Genomic DNA, 27050 nt, shown 5'->3' on the forward strand with positions numbered 1-27050 from the left:
TAGGAGTTAAATAACAACAACAGCAGGTTTTAAGCAGACTATCGTAAATTTACCAACCCCTAATTCACTCTTAAGAGCACTTTCACACCACACTGGCTTATGTTTGGCAAGTTGTGAGAAGTCAATTGTCAAACAGAACCAAACTTTGAAGTAATGATTCAAATGATTACTTTGGATTCTTTTACATACACACTGTGACAGAACTGGCACGTAGGATGCCTCACATGGGGCACCAATTATTATGTAGGGCTTTACTGGTTATTTAGATCAGCGTTACTATCAGAAATAATTAATAATTATTTATTTAGTTATTAATTAATATTTAAATTAATTAATTGAATCTAACTCATTAAAACCTCATATGCGGCTCCAGTAAATGTAGTGCGCTACGTTTAGGAGCGGGTTTGGTTATTAGCAATAATTAATAATTATCAAAGATAATTATTAATTATTAAAATCAATAGAACATTGATGAGAATCAATGTTAGCTTTTTTTTTTAATCCTTTAAATCAACAATTATCAAAGATAATCACTAATCATTAACATCGATGAAACATTAATTAAAATTAACACTAGCTTATTGATCATTCAAATTCAACAATCATCAAAGATAATTATCAATTATCAAAAATCAACAGAATATTAATAAGGATTAACATTGACGGGGCACCACCCTGGAATTAGGGACTAATAACCAGATAGTATAACAGTCACAATATTAGATTGTTTTCTTAGGAAAATCGACATCCGAAGAATATCGATTTCCGGCAAAAAAACATTGAATGAAGGCTTGAATCCGAGCACTGACATCCTGTCAGTATGTGACACAGGTGTATGCAGAACAAACCAAAACACTTCTCTTTGTAATATAAACAAAGTTTTTTTTATGCAGTAATATCAATTAATAATTAATATAATGCATTCAATAAACTTCCGACTTACAACTACAAACTAAACAGTGATATGATTAGATATGGAAATAAAAATATTCCTATAACACATGAGGGTGTGTGTGTGTGTGTGTGTGTGAGAGCAAGTGTGTGTGTGTGTGTAAGGAGGGATGCGCACAAAATGGCGGACGCGACTCTCGTGGAGAGTACATCAGGCGATACTTCCGGCCAGGGAATATGGCCGCGAATGTGGGCGGAGAGAAACGTCAATGGCGTCTGCCAGTTTACCGCGTGTATCCGCTTGTACGATAGCTTAGGGACAAAGCTGAGCTTTATCACGAAGCTATCAACGAGCCAAAATGTGTGCCAGAATGTTTGTGAGGGGTCGCGTGTGTGTGTGTGTGTGTGTGGTTAGTAAGAGAGAGAGAGAGAGAGAATTAAGTGATGGCCCCAAAGCCGGTTTCGCGATCGTGGGAGAGAAAGCAGCTGTTAGTTTATCACTCAGAGACGCGGTGGACGGCTCGTAAACAGTCCCGCGTTCTTTGATTCTTTAATGGATAAACTCAGTTTGCCGGTCTTACCCGCGATGGCGGAAATGCACAACAGTCCAATGTGGTTGGACTACAACACAGCAAATCTCATTCATGATAATTAATACCCTGAGTATTAATAATGAGCGGACATGGCGGTCCGTAAACTACAAGCAAAAACCTTGAAACACAAGAATAACACACTATAATATTCTATCTCTGCCCAGACGTAAACCTCTTACTTGAATCGCATGAGGATGCAGAATGTGTGTTCATCCGTCCTTTAACTCAGACTCGGTTCCTCGAGGCCCGGGTGATGACGGGAGGCCGTTTCCTCGCTCTGTCGGTGGGCGGTACGGCTGCTGATTCTCGGCAGGCTGGCAGAGAAATCAGAAACATTGACTTGATTGAAGATGGAAGATAAATCTTTAATCTCTTCACTTCTGCAGGCAAGATTCATTGACAGATTGTATAGCCACAGTTTCAACATTACTTCCTTGTGCCACAAGGCTGCACCTGAGAGCAGCGATGAGCTGCGTCTACACATGGAGAGCAAAGTTGCTGGAAGCAAATCACGAAAGCATTTCAGAGGTATTTCTACTCCTGATGATGTCATGGTTTGAGGTGACGTTCTGTTGTGTGCCTCATCCAATAGGAGTTGAGAGTTCGATCCTTTAGTGAGCAAGGCTTCATGAATCTGTAGTCTGTTTTGGACTCCCTTTGTTTGATTTTGGCGCGGTTTTTATCAGTAAGATTTACGGCTTGGAATGTGGGGGCCTGAGTTAGGTTTTACGACTGTGTTAGGCCTGCCTTTGTCTTCTATCTGAATACATGAGGCCCAACACTATGTTTAACTTGACACAGTGTCCTAAAAACAGCATTTATAATGTGATGCAACCAAAGTGAGACGCTTCAGAAGCATCCATCTGACACTTGTTATAATAATGAGTCTATCTCGGACAGATTGACGAATTCAGTTGCAAAATGGATTGCTGTGGACTGTAGGCCAATGATAGATTTACAATCTATATTATGGAAATATTATAAAAAACAATATATTGACTTCTGAAGCCACTGTGGAAGCGGGAGCATGGCCGAGCACTGGTTTGTGAATGGAGAGTGACGGCGGGAGAAATGAATGGTAAGGACTTGCAGCTGTTCTGTGTTTCAGTGAGCGGTGTTGGGGAGATAAAAGGGGAGACGAGAAGCCCGGAGGGTAGAGAGAGCCGAGTTTGATCCTGTGTGTGTGTAATCTTTAGAAGCCGCTGAAAAGCGAAATCTTAATAAAACTTTGAGTTATTTGGACTGAGAACGCTGTCTCCCACTTGCTCATTCACTGGAGAGTTAAAGAGTTGTATTATCAATGCTTTACTCGTCTGCCACAATAATGTAATGCATTTTAATTATCTGAATTATATATATTTATATATATATATATATATATATATATATATATATATATATATATATATATATATAAATTAGAGCTGTCAGAATTGCGATTAATTTAAAAAGTTGATTGTGTTAATTGTTCTCAAAGGTGCAGTATGTAAGATTCAGAAACCCTTGTTATTAGTGACGCCTGTGGCCGTTCAGTGAACTGCAGCAGCTACCTGTTCCTCGGCTCGCACACACTCCATAGAGACGCGAACGAGCATCGACCAAAACAATGATGTAATGTACAAAGAGACTGAACGTGATTCACCGGTATCATGTTGACAGATGAGGTAGCATAATTAAAATGACACAGTTATGATTGTTTTACTACAAACTTTGAGACTGTATATTATATTTGACTCTCCAGTGCTGGAACAGGGCTAAAACAAAGTGTGGATATACGTCTGACTATGTGAGACTGTAGTTTGAAGTAATCACTTTTCTTTGCATGATACATTGACTGCATTTATACGATAGCCTATGTCGGCGTTAGCTAGCTAGCCAGCTTTATCAATAGCTGTTAGCTTAATTTGGTGGATGATGACAGTAGCTGTTTATAAAATAGACTGTACATTATAAATATGTTGACACAATTCAGTATTGATGTGATTCCATCACAACTGTCATTTTGATATATCGATGCGCTATTGTTTTATAATAATAGAATGTATATATTTTCTGTATAACCAAGTTACGTTACACTAATGAATGGAGCTTTTTGCATTATCTTGAACATTGTCTAGCATTCATTTCATGTGTTATTGTAGTTTACCTTGCTCAATAATTACAGATTAACATTGTTTATGACAGTTACTGTGCAGGCAAGATCAAGTTAGCTAAAATGACACTCAATCCTTATGACACTATATTTCACATGCTTTGCAGTTAAGTTTACCTGTCCAATAAGAAGAACACCAATTCAGGGTCAGTTTTGATCCCCAAAACTGAACGAAGGTCCCTCCAGGAATCAAATGCCCTGCCGATGTTCACTCTAGTTTTCGCTCGACCACAATCACATTCCCGCTTATCCAGACGGGATTCAGTAGATAAATGTTTTTTTGGCTTACTCTGAGTTTGTGTAGGAGTCGGTGTTGTGCTGGGAGCCGGACGTTTGCTGGATTTCATCTCTAAGATAACGTTACCTAGTGTTGCAGTTTGTTGTCGCTGTTGAATAGGGTTAGGGTTAGAGTTAGGTGAGGCAAGGCTCTCGGGAGCGCACATAAACGTCACATCCTTTGGATTTTCCCGGCAAAAGCGACCCGCTCCCTTCGCGTGAAAATCAGTCTACAGGCTTTAATAGTCAACCTAGGGAGTCCGGGAAGGGCTCATTTTTTAAGTTACATTACAAGCCGTTCACACATTGGCAAAAAAAAAAAAGGTGAATATTACATGAAAATTTGTACATACTGCACCTTTAATCATGATTAATACATTTACCATTAATACAACATAAACACATGTTGGCAGTGCAGAACCTTTGTAAAGTGTCCGTCCAGAGTCATTACATTGACGCACACACCACAAACACATACAACAGCCGTGTCAGTGATAAAATGATGGAGAAAGGAGCTCTTAGCGCTATTAGATGTACAAAACAAGGCCAGATGGGACTTGTTATAGAAATCAAGTATTTTCAGCCTATGTAAGGCGCATTTTAGTTTCCACAGAAGCATGTAAAGTCTTAACTATCATTAAAAAACAGAATGAAACGTGTTTGTCTGCAAACGCTTTTCATGTGGAGTTTAAAGCGGCGCTTGGAAGCCCTGACGCGAATCATGAATGTGGTTACACGATTGCTGTAATAAAGCGGATAGCCAGAGATTAATATTGTGGAGGATGAGAGTTTAAGAGAACTCCCTCTTAGACTTTGGGGAACGTTTAATGTTACTTGAATTGGTGCTATTTTAGTGCATTTCTGTCTTCATACTATGGACGGCTTTGTTTGGAAAATGTTAATAAAGCATTATATTGTTACATATTGTTTTGTTTTCTTTCCTAAGATGGAAATAAATGCATTTTGACAGGAAAAGAAGTGATTGACAGTGATTAATCGCGATTAACTACAAAAAAATATGCAATTAATGATTAAAAAAAATATTGACTGACAGCATTAATAAAAATATAATTATTTAAATATAATTGATATATTTATAACTATATATTAATAGACATTTTATCATTATACATTGAATTTGCCTTTTTTAGCACATGATACATGCAATTAATTGTGATTTATTAAATTAATTAATCGGCATATCATGTAATTAATTTGATTAAAATTTTTATTGATTGACAGCCCTTAAATTAAAGGGAAAATGTCTATTTTAGATGCTGTAACTGTGGTGACCAATTTTAATCACCTTTTTGACTTCACAAGTAAATATGTTGTTAAATAATATAATGAGGAAATTTTGATATCGTAATGAAGCATTGAGTCGATCGTAGTGAAATTTCCTCAATCGACAATCGTTAACATTAATGAATGAAAATGTATTAATCATTAAAAATAACAATAATAAACTAAGTGGTGAACAGCTTGAAACTTAAAAAATACAAGACATATTTTTTATTCAATCAAAGCTTTATTCATTCAGAAAGTTTGATTTTTGACAGGCCAACCGTTCTAACGCAATCTTGAAAATGTCAACATCAGAGAAAAAGGAAACGTGAAAACATCAAACAAACGCTGAAGTATAGGTAATGAAATACACTTAAGAGATGCTAAGAGATGTTATTTTCCTATTAAATTATTTTCATTTAAGAGTATTTTTAATACATTCAGGCTGTTTATTGGATAAATACAAGTAAACGTCATATTATGCGACTACACATCACTTTACGGAGAGCTTACGACCTACTAGTTAAGTCTTGCCTAAAGAACAGGTGGTGCAACCAAATTAAACACTGACTTAGTTACAAACTAACTAATAGTTACTAAGCCCTTAGTGTGAACTTTACATCTCAGCTTAAGTGAGACCTTACACAGCTGGTGCAACCCTACCCTGTACACTGGTGACGGTGACTGTCATGATCTCCCGGCGAGAACTGATGTGATTATCGGTTTGGATGATACAAAGAGACTGGCGGATCATTAGTGCTTGTTGTCATGTTGTACTTTAACACACCATCATGGTTCATGCAGTAAATGTTCATCTATAGAGAAACAGTCCATGATTACATTGACCCCCTGCTTCATCTTTTCTTTTTTATTCTGTGTTGCTGACAGGACGTGACATGCAGGCGCAAGCTGTGACAGCTTCTCTATCTGCTGGCATGATTACTGAATGCATTTGTGCTGAAATTGATTAACTGATGATCGATAAGGTTAATCAATCAAATTATTAATGAATAATCGATCATCGATTATTCATTATCATCTCTAGTTAATCGTGAGACAGACAGACAGCAGTCAGTCTTACAGTTTATCTGGTGTAGACCCTTTTCATGGACTGTGATGACACGTGTCCACCTTATTTAAAAGTGTAAATCTATCAAACTTTAAATTATTTAGTGTACATTTATAATACTATTCTTCGTTATATTACTCTGGGCTTAGTTTTAAAAATTTAGTTACCAAAGATGTGATGGAGTAGAGCCGGGGATAGTAAATTTGGCATCTTTCTCTGTCCTGACTGTTGTCATCCATTTCTCTAATTGTTTTTCTTTTTGTGGAAAGTTGTGGAAACATAAACTAATAGTCAATATTTTTCTTTTTCTGTTGGAGCAAATAAAAACGCAAAAATAATATTTTCTGTGATCTCCCAGTCACTGCTATTGAAGTTTATCCTGCAATTGTTCACTTCTGCGTTCCAAAGCCGGAAAGTGAAAGGGTCTATAGACTGTGATGAGGCGGATGTGTGGGCTGATGGGTGAGACGGGGGTTTGTGAACCTCAGGATAGGTGTCGAAAGGTGAATGATGGTTGTCTGTGTTGAATTTATGCTATATCAGTACACTTATGTACATGCTGAAGTTGAGGATATTACAGCTGGACCGGACTGCTTTTGTCACACTTGCCCAGTACACTTAATTTACATGTAAAGGGTCATGAACAGGATACCATTGCTCAGCTTTTTCAAACTTCTTTTTGGCTCTGAGCAAGGAATGAAGAATAACTTTTTAAGGGTGTTTTTATAGATAAGTTAGAAGCAAAACAAAGAACTATTTTTGCAGAGTAAAACACTTTCGTCTAACATCATCTGATTACTTAAAGGTGCACTCAGCGATTCCTGAGAAACACTGCTGATATCTGGGTTAGGGTTAGGGTTAGTTAACTCAACTGCCAAAACAAACACACCCCTCCCTTCAGTGCTCCTCTGGAGGCTCCGCTCCCCAAATTGATGCACACAAATTCATTCCTTTTAGCTCTCTTATCATAATCCTTCTTTTTTAGTTTATATTCTTTTGACCTTTTTCTCTTGTTCTGTTTCTCAGACATTTGTCCTCCTTGGAGTTTAGAAAGTTTGCATCAGCCAGATTTGCCATCGCTCTTCTAATGAATTTCCCTCTCGCTCTGCCCCCACCCCCCATCCTGTGCACACGCAAGAACCACCCCCTGATGCTGACTGGCTGGAGTAGTGTTGTGTGGATCGATCCGATCCAGTTTGTTTTTGTCACATTTACAGAGCCAGGGTCGTGTACAAATACTAGATTTTTTTTAGCCCACCCACAGAACGATTAGAAGGATAGAACTGGACATTTGCAATGTTTGGGAAAACAGTGACCTCTATTATTGAATCATGTTAATATCTCCAGCTTTACGTAAACGACCATAAATAAGAGGCTGCATTTCTCTGACGTTAATTATTAGCTGTCCAATCACAATAATCCATCAATGCTACGAATCGTTCTTCATGGACAAGGTCTCTTTACGTAGCATTGCATGCGCTAGCAACACTACTCAACATGCAGCACGCGGGCCGCATACATCATAAAAAATATATTTATCAATAGCCTATCACAGTGGTTCCCAACCCTGTTCCTGGAGATCTTGGAGTCTCCACTAACGAGCTGATGAGTTGAATCAGGTGTGTTTGATTAGGGAGATATCTAAATGTGTAATGCTGGGGGCCTCCAGGAACAGGGTTAGGAACCACTGGCCTATCAAATGTGCATGAATTCAGTTGAGGGGCTCCTTTATCAGAGGGTTTACGGTAGCTCTCTGAATAGCTGAAGCACAGTTAGAGAGGGAAATAAACTGTAAAAGGATGTAATGAATGAAATAAACAACAAAGAATATCTGAGCACAGCTAATGTTTAATGAGAGCGGTGGTCAGTCAAGAATGCGCTCTCGATCTCACCTGAGAGTCACTCATCAGCGTGAATCTGTCAGACTCGTTTCAATAGCTTAACAGAGATATTTGCTTGTCATGAATACAGTCATAACAGGAAAAAATAATCGTTTATCCTGCAATAACGGCATTGAGACGCCTTCATCCAAATGCTAATTAGTGATATTTGTTACTTTACTGCAAAACACTAAAGAGGGTGAACAAATCTTTGACTTCTCACTGGAGCAGTTTTGTAGTTAATAGTGAATATATCTCTCTTGTTTTGGTATCTCAGGTGAGTGTGATTTTCTTTATTGTAGTGAATGTGGGAGAAACTGGCTCTTTGAAAAATTAAAACCAAACTATGAGAAAATTGTTACATTCCTAATTTATAGTCTTTTATTTAGGCTTGTATGATATTATATTATATTATAAAATTAAGAATTCTTAATACAAAAAATGTTCACTATAAAAATGATATATTCTTCATAGTATTTAATGTTTGAACAATTTATGAAATTAGTTGGGTTACAAATATTGGGCTATAAATATTAGGCCGCTATATTATAAGCATATAAACATAACTAGATTAATTATTTACCTATAAATGTATACCCCCCACCACCCCCCCCCGACCCCCGGTGGATCATGGAGTTTAATTATTTATTTTTAAACACAATTTACAATCATATTTAATCAAATTACACAATGTTGACTTAAGACTTAATAGATATTACAGTTTCATTTTCTGTTAATGCATGATTTTCTGTAAAGCTGCTTTGAAATGATGTGTGTTGTGAAAAGCGCTGTACAAATAAAACTGACTTGACTTAATGACATATCAGACGCATCAGCTGAGAGGCTTCCAGTACGTCTGTGGGCTCAGGTGTAGAGAGACGCATCAGAATGAGATGTGTGATCTCCGTGTGTCTGCTGTGGAATGTTCCAGTGTTGTGTAACGCTGTGAGCAGCTTCTTCAGTATTCCTCACGCATCCCTCCAGACCGCAGTTTGTTTCTGTGGCAACCGAACACATGGCACACAGCGACTGCCACCGGAGCTGAACGAGGTGTGATGTCGACTTTCTGCCATGATCCACAGAAACCTCTGATCATACAGACACGTCAAACTTCTTTCATTATAATAGTCTGCTGTTCTCCTCCAAGAAGACAAATACATTCTGTAGAAACTTACAACCCCATTATAAAGTATTGTTTTGCTGTAGATATGTTATGATATCTTAATTCAGAAACTGATTTATAGTTCTGACTCTAAATTCTGATTGGATGAGCCACTTTGAAGCCGTTGTAATATATATTTTATATCAATGTGCCAATTTGCTTGGCAGCCACAAACAGCCTAAAGTTTGCCTTATGAACTATATTACTTGGCGGAATAATTGTTTATTCTAATTATTAATATGAATAAATGGATAACACTTTACAATAAGTTTCTGTTCATTAACATTAGTTAATACATTATTAGGTGTCATCAATTAACAATTACAATATATTACAGCATTTATTATTCTTGGTAAATGTTAATTTATAAAAAATACAATTGTTCATGGATACTTCACGTAAGTTCATAATGCATTAAATAATGCTAACATAAACACCTTTTAAAAATGCATATGTTGAAATAAACATTAACCAAGATTAATAAATGCTGAAAAAGTGTTTTCATTGCAGTGTTTCCTACAGATTTCAGATCTCATTTTATAAAAGCAAATTAGCACTCAAGGCTGTGGCATATTACAGTGATTTTACCTCGGTTAAAGGGATTTGAATTTGTGTTGTTACTTTAACACTTTCACGAGTCAAGTAATTTTTATTTGTATAGCGCATTTCACAACACACATCGTTTCAAAGCAGCTTTACAGGAAATTATGCTGTAATGTCTGTAATGCCTTAAAAATGATTTGTCTTTAGGCCCCCAGTGAGCAAGCCACAGGCGACTGTAGTAAGAAACCCAAAACTCCATAAAAATGTTAGTTAATAGAGGAAAAAAAAAAAAAAAATTGTGGGAAACCAGGCTCAGTTGGGGGAGTCAGTTCACCTATATACAGCATGAATATAATGCCAGTATTATTTATCTCTGAGTAATACAAGTCTTGTTTTAATTGTGTAAACTGAGTATATGTTGGTGAGCAATAGTGTTGTCAAAAGGAAATATAAAGTTTGGTATCGTCGGCATAACAGTGAAAAATAATTGCATGGTTTCTGATAATGTCTCCCAGGGGAAGCCTATACAAGAAGAAAAGCAGAGGACCTAATACCGAGCCCTGCAGCACTCCATACTTCTGCTTGTCTGACAATTCCTTGTTTACACAAACAAAGTGGTAGCATTCGGATAGATAACACCTAAGTCATGCTAATGCCTGTCCACAAATGGCTATCCCAGAGAATGTTGTGATCTGTGGTGTCGCAGGCAGCACTAAGATCTAAAAGCACTAGAAGAGAAATGCACTTATCATCGACTGTGGCAGATCTTGAAGATTATTAGTGAAGCTATCTTTAGTGGTCGAACGAATAGTTCTACCCAATCGATAACATGCTTTAGACTGAGTGATCTTAGCTAATTGCAACATGCAAGAGATGAGGTAATGATCAGAGATGTCATCCCTCTGCGCCAGAGTTGCTATATTATCAACATCAACTCCATATGACAGAATTAAATCTAATGTATGATTATAGCGATGAGTTTGTCCTGTTTGTCTGACCCCAACAGAATTGAGAATATGGTTAGCGATAAATGCTAATCCCAATGTATCATTTTCTACGTGAATGTTGAAGTCACCAACACCTAAAGCTCTATCCACAGTAACTAATAGTTGTGATATAAAATCTGCAAACTCTTTTAAGGAAGTCTGTATAGGGCCCCAGGTTTGTATACAGTAACAAGAAAAAAAAAACGAATTTTTTTACTTATACCGGACAAGGTCACATTAAGCATTATCACTTTAAAAGAATTAAACTTGTATTCTGACCTCTGAGTAACACCAAGAACATCACTAGGCATTTTTCCACATAATTGTGGAAACTAGTACCTGAACTAAAATCAGTTTGTTGTGGAACTATACCTCTTCCGTTTAAATTCCAAGTGTCGTTTTTCCACCAGGGATACAAAAGCACTGACGCCTGAACTTGATGCAACAACAGCTCCGTGAAAATATTTATGTTGATTTGTATCATCCTATTTTGTCATGGAAAAATTCACATGGACAAGATATGCTCGGATTTGTAAGAGATGGAGAAAAAAACAGGACAGCATAAGAGACTGGTTTAATGCTAACTTCCACTGCATTTTTATTTATTTATTTTTTTTGCTTTTTCATACCTTTGCATGACCATATGTGTGCTTACAATAAACAATGCCCCTTGAAACTATTGTGTATGGAGTTTCTAACACTGATTTCAACTGGTAATTCAATCAACGGTGTGATTCGTAGGATAGTACTATGTTCACATGATGAACGTGACAGAGCATATTACCTTGTCTGACATCCTTTTTCACAGTTCACACACCTCTTTAATGTAATCAATAGTGATCTCTGATTGCCGAAGCTGGACATCATTAGTGCATAACCTTAGGCTTATTTTGTGCTGTGTCAGAACAATCTGTCCTTTCCCATGGTACAATCACAGTAACGCATGGCTCTCATTGCATCTTTTTTTTTTTTTTTTTATAAAACGTCCAGTTATATGAATTAATTTGATTTGACTATGTGTTTGTGATATTCAGCTGCAGGTTGCCCGCTGTACAGCGACACAGAAGCTCCTGACGATACATCATCACAGGTGAGTCAAAGTCCAAGTTACCACTGACAGTTATTGCACATGTGATCATAACATCTGTGTTTTTTTCCAATGTTCGTTAAAGTAAAAGTTCACCCAAATGTTCTCTCATCATTTACTCACCCTAATGCTGTCTCAAACTAGTATGACTTTCTTCAGCGGAACTCAAATGAAGATATTTTGATGGAGATATGGAGTTCTATTTTCCCATGTGCTGCGTCTTATCCAATTTTCTTGAGATTGCTAATTTTAAGCGCAATTTGCATGCCAGTGGGCATGGGTTGGAGTGTTTGTGCTGTCTGTGGGCGTACTGTATGTTAATAAATGTCGCAAAACTGCATTTGCACAAAGTCTAAAATTAGTTCCTGCATTTGCAATTTGCAGATTCCACCAGACGATATTAAAGAGCTATCAATCACTTTTAAAACCATTATTTGGGTGTATGGATTGCCTTTATAATAGAGGTCGACCAATAGTGGATGTTTGCCGATACCAATAACTAAGGTAGTGGGAAAGGCCGATAACTGATTAATCGATTTGGTGCATAACAGAACTTTTAATAATAAACAAGCCTGAAACAAACTGGGAACCCATATTTTGAAATGACGGAAAAACTATCGCAACTATCGACAGATTTTTGCCGATAACTGATTGATCCAAAAAGCAACTATTGTCACCTATTAATCAATAAAACCGATATATCGGTCTTCCTTTACTTTATAATGCCTTTATGTCCTTTTTGGATCTTGAAAATGTTGGACCCTTTCACTTGCATAGAGCAGTGCAGATGTGTGCATTTTCATTTATCCCTGTGATATTGAAGATTTGAGTCAGCAGCTGGCAACAAAAGACCAATGTGTTACTTGAACTGTCCCTCACTCTGATCGCTTGGATTACTACTGCACTATAGCTGAGAAATAGAGTTAAACTAACAGCTTCAGCATTATTGCTGATCACAGCTGAGAGTCGCGACAGATGGAGTAATCAAACAAGATCATACAAGAATGAAACTGGAGTCTTCTATGTTTTCTCTCCGACAACAAAACACTAAAACATGGATGATAATTCTGTGGATAATTCTGATAGCAAGTTTGGCCGCATCACTCTATGATCAGAGCAGATTACTATCACACTACAGCTGAGGAATAAAGTTAAAATAACAGACGCAGGTAATCACATGCTTAGTCGCTCTCTTTTTCTTATATACACACACACACACACACACACACACACACACACTTCCTTGTTTCTCCAGTAACTTGTTAGAAACCACTCAAGCTATCATTACTAGTTCTGAAGTGACATTTTTGTATTAGTAACAGGACTGGGCGCAACTTTCAAACCAGCAACAGCAGATCATGTGGCGTAAGAAAGTAGTTCCACACACGAGCTTTTTTTGGGATAGTCCCAATTTTTCAAATGTGTCTCATGTGAGCACTTGTGTTTGGATTTGATTTCAAAGCATCACTCATTACGTCAGTGTGTTATTTCATGATGATAAAGCACCAAAATTCATTGCGTTTTTTTACTACCTGCGGTGGAATGTGGCTTTCGATCACAAAACATTTTGGACCCTGTTTCTACCTGTATTCAGCACTGTCCACATGTGATAAAATCTCCTGAAACTCATCTTAATGTCAGAGAGAGATAACCTCCATCAGTCTGTTGTGCATCAGCTTTGTACATCAGCACCTGTTACCCATGAGTCACTGCTGCAAATGTGTGACACAAAGCCTGATGACATACAGTACAGCACAGCACATATTGTTTATGAGTGTCTCTTTCTGGTCCTGTATGAGGTCTTTATTACACACAGAGTGGAAATAGAGATGCCACTAATAAGATCAGGACTCACAGGAAGTGTTGCTGTGGAAGTGTGTGTCTCGTCTGCTGTGCTGGTATTTTGATTCATTCACAGATGAAGAGTCTATAAATGTGCATCTGTTACACATGATCAATGCAACTGCACAACCAATCACAGCACTGTTGCTAGGCAGCAGCAGGAGAGATGTGGCGAGTGTGTCGCAATGGTGACTGGGCGCCTCAGTCTCTCACACACACACACACACACACACATATCACAGTGCAGCAGGCGAGTTGTCTCTTAACCAGACATGATAAAAGCCCTCTCCTGTCTTCATCAGAGTGTTTGTCTGAACCAAACATCGAACAAATGATGAGTGACAAATATTCTTATTATGCAACAGCATGTTTTTATACAGCCATTGTTAAAGGTGAAGTGTGTCATTTCTGCGCTCCTAGTGGCACCAAACAGAATTACAAAAATAAAGTATATTTTCAAACATCCGTTGGCAGTGCCCCTTAGACTCATCACACCATTTCACACTCTCTGATTCCTTATGAACAAATAGACCATACTAAATGAAAGGTGATAAACATCGTAATGAACAACACCACTATAACATACACACACCGGATGGAAAGCATGTCACAAGAATCGGCTGTCCAAAAACATTGCCGGATTGATTGGCAGCTGGGTGTGTGGTACGGGATATCCAGCGCATGAGGTAGGATTGTTCTTCTGGTAACTAGTAAGCGTACCGACAGCACCATTATTGACCATTTTGGCACCCTAGGCGAGACTGCTGTTGTTGACGGGAGGAGGTGGTGAATTAGTGACTTGCACAGCGATCTCGTTATTGCCACTCCCGTTTGCCAGTGCGATCTCATCATTTGTGTGTGTGTGTCCTCCACTTTGTTAATGCGACGCCAATGTTCACACTGGTTTTACTCCACTCTCTGTCTCTGTGTCTTTTAGCAAGTCTTCAAATTTTGGCGAAGCTAAATGTCTTTTCCTCTGTAAGACGTCTGTTATGGATGTTCATAGTCCTTCAGCTGAACAAGTAGCCACGCCCCAAACTCACGCTATAGGTTGAGCTAGAATGGGATGGGTCGGGCTGAGCGGGCCGCTCAAAATATAAACATCAATGTTTTGAGAGTGCCCAGGAAGCTCAATGTTTATACTTTTGGGGGAGGTAAACCCATGAATGACTAACTTATAGTTGTCAATGAACAATAAACTGTGTTTATTGTTACATACTTCACCTTTAAATTTAATATTCTTTCATCATTACAGTATTGTTTGAACAAACTCGGGAGAGCTGTCAAACGCGACTCCTCACATGCCTATAAAATGATGTTTCATCACACATGTGGTAAAAACATTCAGTCAGGATAATTAATACATTACAAAGAGGGTTGAAATATCAGAAATATCCACAAATAGACAGCTGCAAACATTAATGAACAAATAGAATACAACATATTGTTTTACTCGCAGACCAAACGCTGTTTATTTAGATACAGCATATAGTCACATTAACAGATGTGGCTTCATTTTTGTGTTATTTTCATGAAACGTAAACAGAATATGAAAAACTGTTACACACCATAACTTAAAGCAAATTGTCCCGATTAAAACAAGGCCAAATACTGTGTGATACGATGTGTAGATGCTGAGGTAATCTCCTCTGCACTGACATGACCCACAGCTAGAGACACTTTGATATGAGTCTGGCAGATCCTCTGTTATATGTTCCTAAAGCTTACGTTTACGTATACCTGACCACAACAGATTTTCACATTTAGGTATACACCGAAAAACTCTTTTATATTATACTGTATATTTATATATTGTATATATTGTATTTTTGTCACGTGGAAATAAAACATTTCACGGTTTTGTAACCGGGTCATTGACAAATAAGGTTGTTCGGGGTGATAAAATGTAGAAATATTTTACAAATTTGGTGTCCGTGTTGTTTTTACAAATTGTTTGAAAAACATTTATAGTATTTTGTAAAAATAAATAAATAAATGATTTCATTACTTTAAAAATATCAAGTGAAAGGTATTAAAAGAGTTTTCTTGCACTTTGAATACATGACACTGTAACAACTTCATAATTAATTTCAAAAATATTACGAATTTTAAGACAAGAATATCAATACTTATTGATATTTAATATGACAAAATAATGGTTTGTTTTTAAATCTTCACACACAGTCTTGTGTGTTTTATGATTTTTATCACATGACAACAGCATTTCTACCTGCATGTTGGTTGCGCCACATGACTTTGATATGAATCATATTTTAAAATAAAATTATTTCACTGCATTTTTTAAAATACATTTTGTAAAATAAAGAATAAAAGATTATTCAGCACTGCTCTTCAGCACAGAACTTCAGCTTTTATTGGCACCACATGACATTTTGACTTTAAAGTCAGTAATAGAAAACATGTTCATCATAGGTGTATTCAAGTAACTGTTTTGTGTGAATTGCATTAGTAATGTATTTCTGAATAATTGATTAGACATGGACAAAAAATGGGTGTCACGTCATTGACCCAACCGTAGATTTGTTAAGCTCCTCCCCCTCTGACCAGCTCTGCAGATCTCTCCATAGGAATGAACGATGAGGTTTTTGTCCAAATATTCTCATAAACGGAATGGGTAATATTTTTATGTGGGCTGGTATATAGAGTGACATTTAAATGCATATATATCTGAAGTTCTTTGTAAAAGAAATTGTTAAATTGCACAGTTATTTGATTAAAAACTGTGGAGACTGTGAACCAGACATGAGGCAAATGCTTATTACAGTCACTTGAAAAGAGAAAAACTTAATTTAATGGCAAAGCTGTTTATAGCGTCTCACAACACACTCCTGCTGTGAACTCTTCATTTAAGCCCTGGATTAATACATAAATGAATTCATGTTAAGTTATTAGCTTTAATGGACCTTGCAGATTACATCAGTTGGTGATGGTGTGAGAGGTAAACTTTGGAGCGAGTGTACTATGGAGATGACCACTTAAACCAGTTTTTAGGACTGCTTCCCCCCTAGTTTTATTCTGCTAAAGCACAGGAAAGATGCGTCCCATGATGCAAAAAACAAAGTAAAGAGAATAAGGGAGAAGGATATAGCGGCAGGCAGAGCTCCAAACCTTCAGCAACATATAGGGAACCCTAAACAAACCCTTTCTCTTCTGGAGATCTCCAGCCTGTAGCTGTACCTACTTGGAAAAGGGCGAGAGGTTTACCATCATTTACTAAAGGGGTTGTGTATGCCACCGGACACAAACACACATTTCACAGACTAGCTAACATTTTATACAAGTAATATAATAATATATGTTTTTTAATGAGCTAGCTAGTGTAATCTACCTCATACACTATTATTTTATTAACCTCACCTTTGCCTGCTACCTAGAAACAAGTTAGACATCTTGGCGTTGGTAAATTGACAATCGTGAGTCTCCACGTACTGAAGCCATTCCAGCATGGTTGAGCACGGTTAGATAACGGTTAGATAACGGTTTGTAATCATACTCTGCAGAACCGTGCTCAAGTAGAAATGCTACAGGTACCTAATGCTACTACAAATATTGAATATTTTATATTTTGTGTAATGTTTTTATTTTTAAATATATAATTTCTAATATTTTGTATTATGAAATATGAGTTGGAGAAGTTGTTGACAGTGTGTGTACAGACGGCTCCCTCTGCTGGTAAAGAGAACAAGTATTCTGGCAGAATATCAGTACCTACTTGTCTATCTATATTTTTCTGGGATTTATAAAAGATATCATCAGTTTCTCAGTCCATCTTAGGTATATACAGTATATGATCGGTTGTTGGATAAATCCATTGTCTGGTTGCTTAACAAGCGATAACAGAGTTACAGTACATGTGAAACGACCAAATGTTTGGAAGAATGTTCATGTTCTGAATTAAAAATGAAATGAATCTATCTGCCGAACTCTTATTCTGATGGACAGATGACCGCGCAGGGTGACCAGTCACATTTCAGAGCTTTATATCCATGAGTAATAAACAGATGTTTTGAGATGAATAAACTTTGGTGAATTTGAGTAAAAGTGTGTAATAGATTGTTTCTCCTCATGACAGGCCAATCAGGAGTCTCCATCTGTGTGTACGCCGGTGCAGGACGTCTTCTCTCCTCGTGGTGTTGTGTCCACTGAAGCGTTCCGAGGATCTTACGTTCGAGTCGAGCTGTTTGATGAGAGTCACACTGCCAACCGCAGATATCCATCGCCACAGGTACAGCCGCAAACACAACAACAGCATTCGAGTTATTAGACGAAAATAACTAAACAACACTGAGACTGTGTGGGGTGTAATCTGATTACAATGAACGACTTTCATTTAAGTTAATTATTTGGATTACACATTTCTAAAATGGGATTGTTTATGTAGAATTTAAAACATCAGGTCAGTTTGAGTTTCTGTGACGGTGCTGAGTGTATATGACTTTGACAATGAACCAGGAGGAAATATAGACACTATTTGAATTTGTTGAGCAAAAAACTTTCTGTTGTAAACAAACTCAGTCAGTTTTACTCAGTTACTTTTACGCAACACTGTTCAGTGAAAAACGATATGGGCTGTTGAGACAATGATTTTGTTTAATCAGTCTCTCTAAAACTCACTTTTTGACTTTTTGTCTTGATTATTGCGGCCCAAAATGACTGAATTTGCTGCGGCTTTTCTCAGAAATGTTTGTTGTTTTGCAGTGAAAACGTGCACTTAATAACTGAATATGCAGTTAGCAAGCAAAAAATAATAAATACACACAAAAATACTACACATTTAAGTGGTGAAATGCGTGATATGGCTAACAAAATGGACCCTTAATTATTTGTATATTAAAATGTTCTGCCTCAGACAACGCAATTAAACTTTGGTAAGGTAAAAGACCTACAATAAAACTGTAAACTAAAGCCATAAATAAGGATTCAATAATAAAGGTGCGGTCACATTTACCAAGAAGTTGCCAAGGAGACTCTTTTTTAATGCTGTTCTTTATACTCTGTGAGAGTGAAGTTAAAAAACACTAACCCTAACTACACAGAGGTCACTGCCAAACCAAGCAACCTCCTATTGGTCAACGCTGTGAAATCACCTGTCAAAGTTCTCCAAACTTGAACTCCATGTGAATTCTTCGAGGGGAAATTATTCGCCACAGGAGCCCTTACAAAATCGAGAGTTCATAGCAAACTTGCCGCAAATTCGCCACTGATAATTGTCCATTGCTGCCAAAGGTTTGCCGGAGGTTCACCACTACCGGCGAAGAGCTGCAAACTTCTGGAAAATATTTGTGGCGAATCACAAGCTCATTTGCATGTGAAAATAACTCAGCAGCTAGATTACATACAAGTCCACTGAGTGAAATGAACGATCGTATGGATGACTGTATTTCTGGAATGACTGGATAACTGGAATTTCGCCGTGCAAAGCTAAATGTGACTGCATCTTTAGGCCTTTTGCGATTATTACTTCGCAAAAGTGCGGTGCGGATCGATGACATCACTGATCTGCACCGCAGACCGCACTCAGAGCAGGTCTTGAAGAGGGCATGAAGATTAAACGCTTGTTGTGATGTATAAAACATGTGTGCCATCAAACATAAAGCGCTCCAGGTTCACTTTAATTTAACATTGGTGTAATGGCAAATGTTCTTGGTCATTGTGCGTTCACACACACCGTGTTAATGAAACCTAGTGACATGAGCTGCTTACGCTGTCACTCATGATAGAATGCAGCTGTGCGATTAACCTCTTACACTCAGAGCGGCCCAGTACCAAGCCGAGAGGGGGCGCTGATCACAAAAACATATTAATATTATGGTATTATTCAACAACCTGTTGCTTGATCTGCACAAAATAGGTGTCATTTCAAAGCTTAGTTGGTTACATGGTTACAATTAATATAGCTGATTTGACCAATTCTCAAATACTAGATTTGATGATAAAGTGGAACTGTTCCATTTTCATAATTTGCAAATTTGCAATCACAACAATATTTAGAACCAGTAAAAAGATCAAAAGTTCACACAGCCATGTGTTATATATCTTTAGAAAGGTCTTGATTAGTAGAATGTAACGAGCAAATGTGTTTCACTCAGAGACCAAACTACAGTGAGCATGTGCGTGTGAAATGCACATGTATGATAAACAGAGAAAACAGAATCATCGTCACATTTTGGTTTATAACTTTGGCTTATAAGACGGTTTCTCTGGGATCGATTCACTGAAACACGTTTGGTCATGTCATAGAAGTTTCAGAACGTCCTCATTGGCTGTCTACAGAGTGTTAGATTCCATATTTGGAAACATTCAGGTGCCCCACGTGATGTAAACATGCCCGGATCGCACATACAAAGATTGCTCAAAGCACATTGGTTGGTCAAGTGATTGAATAAGAAGACAAAGTGATCTGAATTTTATCTTTATGGACTTAACATAATATCAAAAAGGTTTTCTAAAAATGTCAAATGCATTTGACTCTCTTTGCTATTTTTTTAAGAGTTATAAGTTTTTACTTTTGGGTATGTCATTTAAGCATTAAATCCTTTAAAAAAGCCTTCAGGGTGTAAGGGGTTAACTACGTCTCAACTGCGTCAAGCTTTTGGAGCATATGTTTTGCCACTGTTAAACTTAGAGGAAAGTGATCGGATTACCTCAGTTTCATAGTTTATATTGATACAAAATTGCAACCTAACGCAAATAATGCAGAGTGGTTGAATTTTTATTCATTCTTGTGTATTTCTATTGCAAAGTTGCAAAATCATGGACAGACTGATTTAAAGAGGAAAAAGAATAATAACAGAATGAACTAGATCGATAAAGTTTGTAGAGACATCTCTTACCCTTATAATAACTTTTAAAATTATTTACACTTTACAATTAAAACGGTCAGATAGATAGACAGAAAGAGAAATAAAAAGATGATGATAGATGCAGCGGATGTAGCTTAAAAGCTCTATGAGGAGTTACAGTTGATCATTTTGGTTTAGGGATTTGGAAAAACCTTGAACCATGTCTGCAGAATAACAGTATATTGGTTTTGTCAAGCCATCATAATAAAACTGTCAGTCAGTATTTTTCAGTATGATGTTTGTCGTCTTTACAGGTTTCCTTCAACACGATCCGCCACGTGAGTTTTCAGATGGACGACGAGGAGATCGTTCGCATTAATCCCCGTAAGGATGTTCTGATCCGAGGCTATGAGGACTACCGGCACCCCGTCCTGTGGAAACAAGATGGTGAGTTCGAGGATCTGGACTTCAACAGCACCTTCTCCAAACCGGACGGGAAGAAGTGTGAGTATCTGTACCCGGAGGCCTCCGAGAGCGCCAAAGACTCCATAAAGACGCAACAGCCATCGCCCCTGCTCAAGTCCAAGACGTCCCGCCGGCGGCGCGAGGACGGCGAGCGCTCGCGCTGCATTTACTGTCGCGAGATGTTCAATCGCGAGGACAACTGGCGCGGTCAGTGTCAGGATGCGCCTGACCCCATCAGACAGTGCATCTATAAGCTGAGCTGCATGCAATGCGCCGAGAGCATGCTGTACCACTGCATGTCCGACTCGGAGGGCGACTTCTTGGACCCCTGCTCTTGCGACACCAGCGAGGAGCAGTTCTGTGTGCGCTGGCTCGCTCTACTCGGCCTGTCGCTCATCGCGCCCTGCATGTGCTGCTACCCGCCATTGCATGCCTGTCACCGTTGCGGGGAGGCGTGTCGCTGCTGCGGCGGCAAACACAAGGCCGCGGGGTGAGCGCGTGCACAACGGCTGCTGTGTTTTTCATTCGCCTTTCATTCGTGAAGCGTTCCTCACCACCGGAGGTTTGACTGAGCCGCTGATGTGAGCAGATGATCAGATCAGAGCTCGACACGTCACAAGGAGAGAGTTTTTCAACGCTCGATGACACCACACGGTGTGTGTAAACTATGTGAAGAAATGACTTTTGTACAGAGATCAAATGATTCTAACAAACAATTCATACAAATTGTGCATAAAACAGGATGTACTGTATGAGAATGCTAAAAGGGATTGGTTTTGTGTGTGGATTTGCAGTTATTAACTGTGGCCTTTTGTGTTGAACTCAAACAGTGTAATTATTAGACAGAAAAATGCACTAGAAAAGTTTAACGGTACAGTAACGAAAGCATTATTTTGGTAAGAGTTTAGTATTTTTTGTTATTGGTGTATATAGACATTAATTTAAAAATGCATTCCTGTGTTAATGGCATCACACAGCTGAAATATCGAGCTAAAGCTGCAATATTATATATATATATATATATATACACATACACACACTGGTGGCCAAAAGTTTGGAATAATGTACAGATTTTGCTCTTATGGAAAGAAGTTGGTACTTATATTCACCAAAGTGGCATTCAACTGATCACAATATATAGTCAGGACATTAATAATGTGAAAAATTACTATTACAATTTGACAAAAATGTTCAGAACTTCTTAAACTACTTCAAAGAGTTCTCATCAAAAAATCCTCCACATGCAGCAATGACAGCTTTGCAGATCCTTGTTATTCTAGCTGTCAGTTTGTCCAGATACTCAGGTGACATTTCACCCCACACTTCCTGTAGCACTTGTCATAGATGTGGCTGTCTTGTCGGGCACTTCTCACGCACCTTACAGTCTAACTGATCCCACAAAAGCTCAATGGGGTTAAGATCCAGAACACTCTTTTCCAGTTATCTGTTGTCCAATGTCTGTGTTTCTTTGCCCACTCTAACCTTTTCTTTTTGTTTTTCTGTTTCAAAAGTGTCTTTTTCTTTGCAATTCTTCCCATAAGTCCTGCACCCCTGAGTCTTCTCTTTACTGTTGTACATGAAACTGGTGTTGAGCGGGTAGAATTCAATGAAGCTGTCAGCTGAGGACATGTGAGACGTCTTTGGCCGCCTCACATGTCTTTGGCCCGGTTGCTAGGGAGGGTAGAGTCACATGGGATAACCTCCTCGTGGTCGCTATAATGTGGTTCTCGCTCTTGGTGGGGTGCGTGGTGAGTTGAGCTGTCTAGATTTGATCAAAAATGACTTTTTTCAAATAGTGTTGGTGCTGTTTTTACATCAGTAATGTCCAGACTATACTTTGTGATCAGCTGAATGCCACTTTGGTGAATTAAAGTACCAATTTCCTTCTGAAACAGCAAAATCTGTACATTATTCCAAACTTTTGGCCGCCAGTATATATATATATAAAATGTCCAAAAAAAGAGAACAATTTGACATATTTACAGGAATTGTTGTATTTACAGTGCACTTGTGTTTTTCAGTTTCAAAAACAGTTTTTTAGTAGTTTTGGTCCTGAGATATCAGGCTTTCATCATGAGCAGTGTTGGGTGTAATTTGATTACAACCTAATTAGTTACTTTTTTATTCACAAAGTAGTGCATTACATCTTACATTTTTGTATCAGATTACAAATTGACTCGGCGAAATTCCAGTCATCCAGTCATTCCAGAAATACAGTCATTAAGTAAATTACTCTGAAGTGCTTAATTATTTAGTAGAATACATTTAAAAGAAGAATTATGGTCATATAATGCACGTCTGTTTGTGTTTCTCTGAAAAGTCACTAACAGAGTCATTATAAGAGAGAAATGAATGTGAGAACAAACAGTGGAAAAGGAAATATAGACAGTACTGGTGACGTGCGGAAAAACAACATTTTAAGTAATTTAAAAGTAAATCAATTAGTAATGTGATTGCTTTTCTCATGAATTAGTCAAGTAATCTTTTTTAAAGTAATTTACCCAACACTGATCATGAGTGTGTTTATTGAAGGGTGCTCGTTATGAGTCAAACAAGGTACTTAAATTAGGAATTAATTAAATAATCCTACATTTTCCCTCTAAAAGAGACAAACTATCTTGTAAAAGCACTTTAGCTACAAAATAACATTTCTGCTATGATTTTACACCACATATGGATACAAAATTTAAACATACAAACCCTGAGCAATGTACAGTGGCAAGAAAAAGTATGTGAACCCTTTGGCATTAGCTGGTTTTCTACATTCATTTGTCATAAAATGTGATCTCATCTTCATTAAAGTCACAAGTATAGACAAACACAATGTGCTTAATCTAACAACACACAGTTATAATATTTCATGTCTTTATTGGACACATCCCATTAAACATTCACAGTGCTGTGGAAAAAGTAAGTGAACCCTTTGATTTAATAACTGGTCAATCCTCCTTTAGCATCAATAACCTCAACCAAGCATTTCCGGTAGCTGCGGATTAGACCTGCACAACGTTCAGAAGGAATTTTGGAGCATTCTTCCGTACAGAACTGCTTCAGCTCAGACATATTCTTATGATGTCTGGTGTGAACGGCTCTCTTGAGGTCAATCCACAGCATCTCTATTGGGTTAAGATCTGGGCTCTGACTGAGACACTCCAAAAGGTGGATTTTCTTATTTTGAAGTCATTCTGTAGTGGATTTACTTCGATGTTTAGGGTCATTGTCCTGCTGCATCACCCAACTTCTACTGAGCTTCAGCTGGCACACAGCCACCCTAATATTATCCTGTAGGATATCTTGATAAACTTGGGAATTCTTTTTTCCTCTTGATGATGGCAAACGGTCCAGGCCCTGAAGCAGCAAAGCAGCCCCAAATCATGATGCTCTTTCACTGTAGGGATGATGTTTTCATGTTGGTATGTGGTGCACTTTTTATGCCATACATAGTGCTGCATGTTCTTCCCAAACAATTCAACCTTACATTCACCAGTCCACAAAATATTTTCCCAATAGTGTTGTGGAGTGTCATACTTCAAGCGTGCAGCAATGTTTTTGTTGGAAAGCAGAAGCTTCCTTCATGGTGTCCTGCCATGAGTACATGCCTGTTTAATGTTTTCTGTATAGTAGACTCATGAACAGAGATGTTAACCAGTTCCAGTGATTCCTTCAAGTCTTTATCTGTCTCTCTAGGGTTCTTCTTTTACCTCATTGAGATTTCTGCAGTGTGCCCTTTGAGTCATCTTGCCAGGATGGCCACTTCTAGTGAGAGTAGTCACAGTACTAAATCATCTCCATTTATAGACAGTTTGTCTAACTGTGGACAGATGAATAAATAAGCTCTTTGAGATAAATTTGTAACCCTTTCCAGCTTTATGCAAAGCAACAATTCTTGATCTCTTCTGAGATCTCTTTTTTGTGAGGCATGGTCCATGTCAGCAGATGCTTCTTGTGAATAGCAAACTCAAAATGTTTGAGTGCTTTTTATAAGTCAAAGTATCTCTAACCCACACCTACAATCTCGTTTCATTAATCGGATGCCAGGTTTGCCAACTCCTGACTCTAATTTGCTTTTTTGTCATCTATAGCTTAGGGGTTCACTTACTTTTTTCCACAGCACTGTGAATGTTTAATGGGATGTGTCCAATAAAGACATGAAAGATTATAATTGTGTGTTGTTAGATTAAGCACATTGTGTTTGTCTATACTTGTGACTTTGAGATCACATTTTATGAGCAATTAATGCAGAAAACCAGCTAATTCCAAAGGGTTCACATACATTTTCTTGCCACTGTAGATGTCACAAAGCTATTGTCAGGCAGCAAAATACTGAGATCATATTCTTTATAGTATAATATAAGGCTTTATTTTACATGCATGCTTATATCTGTAGCAAAAACAATTAATGTCTAAATCAACCTTGTTTTCACTAAAAACAGATGTCTGAAATTGACAAGTTCTTTCAAGAATAGATGATGAGATCATTCTGTGGACACAAATATATTTTAAAGATGTCAATATTAATTTATTTCTGTTGACAGAAGTACCATCGCTACACTTTTCTTTCTATGCAACTATTTCCATGAGAAAATCTACGGTACACTCTGTGTAAATAATTAACACTATATTTTAGCAGTGATGATAATTTGACCATAGAGATGTATTTCTCACTGCTAACAGTATATATATTGTGGTTTAATTCGACAGCATTATGTACATATAGGTCACCTTGTATTATAATTTCACATTAAAAAGTGTTGGAAGCGGATGAGAGTGACGCTTGATGTGTTAATACAGATGCGCTCTAGTTTTGTATCGCTGACAGATGGACTGGAGACCCGCGGATGCTGCTAGACACAATCACTAATGTTTGCATAATTCAGCTCTGAATGACTGTTAAACGTGATATAGTTCTCGGATGTCATTTAACCTTTATTGTCTTGTTTTTTTGGTTAAATCAGTCCGGTACTGCGATTTAAGGGAGGCAAAATGTAGAATTACTGTAAAGACGCGCTGCCTCATGCGGCATATGCAAGTTCTCTGCTTTCTTTTGTAATGCGTTGCGTTCGTGTGACTACCAGTTTAATCACGTGCTGCTATCGTTTTCATTTTTACCATGGAAATAGAACTCTGGAATGCATAACACAGTGTACATTGTGGACTTTCTCTAGGTTATGAAATGTTTATTTGGGTGTGTTTCACAGCCGTTCAGTGGTGTGTAATTTGGCTTGCCATTGTGATCTTGTGTTCTCGATTATTGCAGTATCAGTGGTATTCTGAGCCTGTGAAGTTTCGTTTAGTTTTAGTGCCGTCGGCTTCATTCTTGACCACCCTGAGAAAGTGCCTCACATCCTCCATAGACTCACTCTCCTTCTGTTTTGCTTTATATCTGTGTATAGGTATTTTTATCTTGGTTTGAAAATACTAAATATATTATGTAATATTTATAGTTCCGTAACTCATGTCATTGTTGTATTTTCTGAATACAGATTGTTACTTTCATAAATATACAATGTAAATATGCATACAAATGTTTGTAACTGTTTTTATGTTACACTATACATTTATTACATCTGTTAACATTACCATAATAAAAAGTGAATTTAATGTTTTGCTGTGTGTGTGTTTAAGAAGTCTTGACAGTGTGAAATCTTTTGTTTTTCCCTGTCAGCTGCAAGAAGCACTCTTTTTGCTACTGTAGAGAGACTAACTAAACCTCCTGGTTCCCTGTGAAATGTTCTCTGACAGCAAATACAGTGAGTTTGCATTATTTTTCATGAAGAAGATCAATGATATTAGAATGGCGATTAGCTCGTCCTCATGTTACGCGGAGGTTAGACAGCACCCACCACAAAAACGTCAGAAATTAGTCACTATGTCTGATTTTGAGGCAATTGATGGCAAAACCCTGGAAGAAATAGTGCAGCATCTTAAAACTTCACTAGTCTTGACACACTCCCCACATCATTTTTCAAAAACGCATCTAACTGTTTAGAAAAAGATCTGTTAGAAATAGTAAAATG

At 37.7% G+C, this 27050-nt stretch overlaps 1 protein-coding gene across 1 annotated transcript in view; it reads left to right on the forward strand.

Moving 5' to 3' along the window:
- The window catches only part of spred1 (sprouty related EVH1 domain containing 1), a 71215-nt gene extending 49110 nt beyond the window's left edge, over window positions 1-22105 (forward strand). Inside the window, exons 4-6 of the mRNA XM_051723240.1 lie at window positions 11871-11926; window positions 17859-18011; window positions 20883-22105. Of these exons, the coding sequence (XP_051579200.1) occupies window positions 11871-11926; window positions 17859-18011; window positions 20883-21527 (854 nt within the window). The 3' untranslated portion in view covers window positions 21528-22105. The remainder of the gene's footprint in view (window positions 1-11870; window positions 11927-17858; window positions 18012-20882) is intronic.
- Window positions 22106-27050: the final 4945 nt, after the last annotated feature.

The sequence above is a fragment of the Myxocyprinus asiaticus genome, chromosome 17, assembly GCF_019703515.2.
Source record: "Myxocyprinus asiaticus isolate MX2 ecotype Aquarium Trade chromosome 17, UBuf_Myxa_2, whole genome shotgun sequence".
Taxonomy (NCBI): domain Eukaryota; kingdom Metazoa; phylum Chordata; class Actinopteri; order Cypriniformes; family Catostomidae; genus Myxocyprinus; species Myxocyprinus asiaticus.